Consider the following 5,960-nt stretch of genomic DNA (forward strand, 5'->3'; position numbering starts at 1 on the left):
ACTTCCTAATATATAACTCTTCTTTAAAAAAAGCCTTTGTTAAACAGCTAGCTCTACATAATTTTACCACGTGTATGTGCTCTTTGACTAATATGTCACCCTAACATGCTTACCAAGAAGCAATTAAAGACACTTCCAACCCCATCATTCATTTGAAAGCACTCTCATCCTTCCCCCTCCCCCCATTTTTCCCTCTGTGACTATGATATCAACAATGCTTTTCCGACCCTTTGCAACAAACATGCCCTTGATAGCAAGCTTCTCAAAGTTTTGTGATTGATCAACCTAGCGAACTACTGGAATACTTGAACTTGACATTATGTAAATTCAAAATGACCCAACAGTATGTTTCATTCCTAATATATGCAACCAGATCCTCTGACTGGTCTTATTGGCAATAATGCCTTTTGGTAAGCAAAATATTTACAAGGTTCCTCACAAAAACCAATTCATATAGCTTGTAAAACTAACAAAAACCAACTGCTATATCTATACAAGAGCTCCAATATTGAATCGCTTTATTGCGCAAAGCTTGTGGCTGTTGCTGTCCCTCGTAATACTTCCCTTCTTTGATTATAGAGGAAGAAACCTGTGGACATGCAACTGTGCTCATCCAGACATCAAACAGTGGAAATATACAACCCTTGATATCCATGCAGCCAGCAATGCTGCACTTACAGACAGACCTAAATACAGCCAAGCTAACTTCCTTGTGCACAATGCAATGTAATGTGCATGTGCATGTGCAAGATGGATAGGATGGACTTGCAGTCAATACCATCCAATGCAAGGAGACTCGGCAGTAGTCTCCAACCCTCAGGACCAGACCATGCAGACATGTGAGTGACACATCGAGTAGATGTAATTGCTCCAGCGTGGACTAACCTCTCTGAAAAACAAGACTTGGCATGAACCCCCAAGCCTTGGGACTGACCGACCAAGCAGACCTCTCCATGATATCCTGCATACATGTAATTGCTCTGACTTGGAGCAACCAACTGGACTGTAGTGTATTGTGAAAAGCAGAAAACAACTGCTCTTCGAGACATCAAAAAAGAAGGGCATCCCTTCTAATGCCTGTTAGTTAGTGAGAGTTTCAGCAGCCTGAAACACCCACAGTCAATCATAGATACACACAGAGCCCAAGCTACGACACCAATGACCCAGTTCACTGGAGATAGGTTAAGATGGCACTGGTTAGTTTGTGCACATGCATCCAACCAGACCAAGCCCATTGCACAACCAGACCAACCCTGTGGTTAGACATCTCTCCAAAATGTAATGCAGGACTACCGAGCTATGGCGATTTGGTCCTTGGATGAGACAGAAATTTCTGACGGAACAGCTTTGCTTAGCCAACAGCCCCTGCATGACATCAACTAAAACGGAAGGCCCCTACTGACTCAGAAGGAATAGTGCTACCAAAAGTATAGCCAGCTTCAGTGCCTGGTGCCATTGTTTGATCTTCGTCTTCTTCAACCCAGTATGTCTCCAGTATCTTCACTGCCTTCTCATAGATTTCACTGTTATCGTGTGTTTGTAAAGCCTCAATCTTTTCTGTGCCTTCTGCGTCCTCGATATACCTGGCATACATGTTGATATTCCCTGAGTTCTTATCCACCTCTCCTACTTTCAGGATATTCTCAAGTCCCTCAAGGCAGACTGTCACTATTCTTGGGTCTGGACAAGTCAGCAAATCACAAAGGGGCTTTATGCAGCCTTGGTTGACAAGATACCTGCCCCAACACAAGAAGATAAAACTGTCAAAAAACCACCATAATACTCACCTCAACGCAGAGAACCTTCTCATGTGCATTACTCTCGTGGTTAGAAGAAGGCAGAGGAAAAAGGGCAAAGACTGACTTGATTTGTTCGTGTGAGCCTCCAGAAGTGGCATTTGATATGGCCCATGCAACCTCTTTCTTAATATCAAACTCTGCATTGGTCAGCAGAGATACTAAAGGTGGAATGATATTGGCATCGATAACAGCCTGAAAAGAGACCAGACTAAGTGAGTAAAACCTTCCAAGTCAACTAAAACCTTCACAAGGCAGTAAGATGGTGGCAACAGCAGCAATGCAGACCTGTATCTGAGCCTTACTCCCAGCAGTAATATTTGATATAGTCCAGCATGCTTCTTTCTTTATATTTTTCTTGTGGTTCTGTGACAGTAGTGATAACAGGCAAGGAAGGGCCTGGTTGTCCAGTATTACCTGAGAGCCAACAAATAGAGATGTCAAAAATCAGCGACACAGAGACAATATCCTAAGAGCTTCAAACCAGCTAGCAAAGCTATCAGTCTACCAACAAAGAAACACAGGAGTACATATGAGCCTCCAAAGACCTGCCTGAGTTTGCGCATCATCGCCAGTCACAATATTACCTACTGTTCGTAAAGCAGGGATAAGAGCAGAAGGTGAAGAGTGCCTGAAAGCAACAAACATAGCACAAGGGCATGCTTCATCCTCAGCAAGAAAACAAGCTATAAGCTATTTCTGTAACAGCTAATAGCACAATATTCTTACAACAGAAGAGAGACAAGACGGCGGCAAACCCCTGCATCAATCACTGCTTGGATTTTGTCACTTGATCCATCAGAAAGGTAAGACAAAGCCCAACATGCATCCGTCAAGACCTCCTCATCATCGAAATTGATAAGCTGAGCCAATGCAGGCAAAGCTGCCTTCACCTGACAAAGCAGGCCCAAATGACATAAGCGAGAGAACAATATAGTACCATATAAATGTGCCTCAATTTCACAAGAGGATCAAACACTACCTCAGTAAAAATAGGTTGGGGTTTTCCTCGACAAAAGTTTGAAAGTGTCCATGTAGCATTCCTTAACATAGAGAGTTTTGCGTTATTCGTCAATTGTGCCAAAAGGGGCATCATTGCACCATTACTGAGAACTAAATCTCTGCACCTGGCACCGTCACCAGCCACATTTCCCAATGCCCATACTGCCTGTAAGAAAATGCCAAATACCAGACAAGTTACACTCAGAATGGTGGTCTGTTTCAGCCACATGCGCCTGCACACTTCCTACCAATACCTGTTCTCTCACATCCTCGCTAGGAGAGCTAAGAAGCTGAACAAAGACAGGTACTGCGCCATGCTCAATAACAACACGAGTGTGATCGGAGGTGCCAGAGGCAATGTTGGTCAAAGCCCATGCTGCCTCAAACTGCAAAGAGAACACAGAAGAGGAAAAACCATGAAGGACAGAGCTCACTGCAGAATGAAGACAGGGCTTTCATACCATCTTACAATGTAAACAAGGTAATTAAAGGTTTAAAAAAAGCAAAACAGAAGAGGCAGCATAAAAACCATGAAGGACAAAGCTCACTGCAGGATGAAGACGGGGCTTTCATACCATCTTACAATGTAAACAAGGTAATTAAAGGTTTAAAAAAAGTAACAAATTAGTTACCTGCAACTGAGGAAGGTCACTTCGTACGAGAAAATCAACAAACCGAGGGACTACTCCAGCTGCAATCACTGCATCAATGGGAGGATTTCTCTCTGCCACACATGACATGGATTCTTAGCTGCGCATACAAAGAAAGCCCCCCCCTCCCCCTCCAAAAAAAAAAAAACCCCCTCTCCTAAACAGTCTAAGCTGCTATATATTACTAGCAGTAGAGACCAAACCTATTGACAAAAGCTTTCTAAATTGGGTAGTTGCCTCCAATTGTGCAGCAGGGCTAGTAGAACATACTCCAGCAACCATTGCTGGCAAACCTTCCAACTGCCACATGTATGGATCAATGTAAGCATAAATCTTACTGTGCCGGATACTATGCTAGGGAGACACAAGAACAAATAAGATCCAGGTGTCTAAAACTTTGCAGAGAAAAACAGCCCCCGGAAAACACAAGGAAAATTCCCTCCCAGGCAAACGCAACCTCAACAATACAGTGATATAGCCTGCTACGATATCAAGTGTATGGCCTACCTTTCTTTCAGCTGAGACAAAACCAGAAGGGCTAGGAGGTAAAGTCTGCATCTGCATCCCTTCTCTTCGTTTCTTTAGAAGGCTCTCGTCTCGCTTGCTTTTCCGAATCACAACCATGTTATCCTCTCTCTTCCGTCGCGCCTCTTCTGTATCCACAGCCACTTTATATCCTTTCTTTCGCTCTTCAACACGAGAACTGGGACGGAGAGACATGGCTGCAGATCAACAACCCTAGAACAAAAGACAACACATAATTACTTGATCTGTGAAACCTCTCTCTCTCTCCACAGATACACACATGTATATATGTATGTAACATATGGCACATAGAGCATGTTGTGTGTGTACAATATTGATTACTTAAATTTAAAGAGAGAGAGAGAGAGAGAGAGAGAAATCGTTATTTGTAAAATAAACACGTTTCGACCATATCTCTCTCTCTCTCTCTCTCTCTCTCTCTCTCTCTCTCTCTCTCTCTCATCCTGATTCAGAGATCTCCCATCCCTTTGATGCCATCATAGTATCATACTGGTTATGAAATCTTATTAAAAAAATTCTTCAGGAATTTAAAACCCCCATATTTGCACAGGAATTAAGAGTTATTTTTTTTCCCGGTAGTAGATCCTTCAACAGTAGATGTTGAAGCCAAGGGCAATAATGAGGATTAAGAGTTCCTCTGTCTTTTCTGCTTTAAAGAATAAGAAAGACAGTGACTTTATCCAAATATGCCATGGATAGTGTTGGTAGAACAAACCACACTATTTTTAAAACAAAACAGAAAATCCACCTTAAACGGGAGATCCTTGAAACCCTAATCCAAGCGGAAGGACGAACACAGGATCAATCAAATGAAACCTTGGAGGGCAAGAGGTCCACGGGACCTTGGGGTCCCGTAGTCCCCATGATGAGTGAGGGCTGGTTCCTCGTGGTTCAGAATGTAAACATCCCCCAAGAACATAGGGAGGCATATCTAGATCCAGTACTTGAAACTCAGAGACTGCTGATGGGAAAACGATTGATAGACCACATTGAAATCCTAGAAAAGCAGAGACAGAATACCTTGAACACGCAACTGTAGAAACCCTAGACAAGCAGAGAAAGAATACCTTGAACGGAAACTGTCCTTGGAAAAGCACCAGAAATCTTCTCACGGTGAGGGATCAGATCAATCCACCAACTGCAGAATTGCCTGCTGCAAGCAATTTACCAATTTAGGGTTTTTTTTCCCGTGGGAGTTCCCGTGTGCGATCACGACGATGTTGACGACGATGAAATCGAATCTCTTCCGTCCACGTGGCATCCAATTTCCATCCTCGCCTTCCAATTTTGATTCGTGGGTAAAAATTTGTCCCCACAGTTTTTTACTTCGGAGAAAAAGATTTGTTGTGCCATCTGGCAGCCGTCCAAAATATCTGGAGCCAAAAAAAAAAATTTACGAGTGTTTTTCCAACATCATCTGTGCAAGTTATATGATAAGGCATGTAAGGTCATACGACTCACACATGTAAGGTCCTACTCTCCAGGTCATACGACATATTGTCAGCTCATTTTTGCCCTAAGAACTTTGCTTATGCACACATGAGGGACATTGTATATTCAATGTTAGAACGATGTAGATGCTAGAGGATGGGCGATGAAAGTGTTGATATTAGGGTTAGCGTTTACACGGGTAGAAGCCTAAGCTATGGGAGATTAAAGAGATCCATGATGTGTGTGTGTGTGTGAGAGAGAGAGAGAGAGAGAGAGAGAGAGAGAGATGTGACAAAGCTCAAGAGACAAAGTATTGCACAACTCAATGATGATTAGATTAACTAAAGTGATAGAAGTCTTCACCAAGTACAATGCTTTAGATAAGGCTAAAGGCTAGGGAGTAAGCGATATCTTTTGACGCATAACATGACACTTCACATACTGCGTACACACACACACACACACACACAAATGACATGGCACACTCATCCTATGACTCATAGATAGTGTTCACATGCTCATAAGAAGCAAACTA

The 5,960-nt window shown here is 42.8% G+C and overlaps 1 protein-coding gene across 1 annotated transcript; it reads right to left on the reverse strand.

Annotated features, from left to right (window-relative positions):
* Positions 1-294: 294 nt before the first annotated feature.
* On the reverse strand, positions 295-5,202 carry LOC147618837 (importin subunit alpha-1-like). Its single transcript, XM_086773912.1, has 11 exons — positions 5,062-5,202; positions 3,956-4,186; positions 3,652-3,748; positions 3,431-3,522; positions 3,053-3,184; positions 2,779-2,964; positions 2,526-2,689; positions 2,349-2,427; positions 2,085-2,213; positions 1,864-1,991; positions 295-1,736 (listed from the first exon to the last, which is right to left on the reverse strand). The coding sequence occupies exons 2-11, from the start codon at positions 4,166-4,168 to the stop codon at positions 1,376-1,378; spliced, it is 1,581 nt and encodes a 526-aa protein (XP_086630038.1). The 5' UTR covers positions 4,169-4,186; positions 5,062-5,202; the 3' UTR covers positions 295-1,375.
* Positions 5,203-5,960: the final 758 nt, after the last annotated feature.

This window comes from Cibotium barometz, chromosome 34 (assembly GCF_041138505.1).
Source record: "Cibotium barometz isolate CiBa-2024 chromosome 34, ASM4113850v1, whole genome shotgun sequence".
Taxonomy (NCBI): Eukaryota; Viridiplantae; Streptophyta; class Polypodiopsida; order Cyatheales; family Cibotiaceae; genus Cibotium; species Cibotium barometz.

Coding starts and splice junctions, on each gene's coding strand:
- LOC147618837 (XM_086773912.1), bottom strand. CDS start 4,168: ATGTCTCTCCGTCCCAGTTCTCGTGTTGAAGAGCGAAAGAAAGGATAT. Junction 3,523..3,651: donor TAGAAAGCTTTTGTCAATAG/GTTTGGTCTCTA, acceptor CATGTGTGGCAG/AGAGAAATCCTCCCATTGAT. Junction 3,185..3,430: donor GTGACCTTCCTCAGTTGCAG/GTAACTAATTTG, acceptor TTCTCTTTGCAG/TTTGAGGCAGCATGGGCTTT.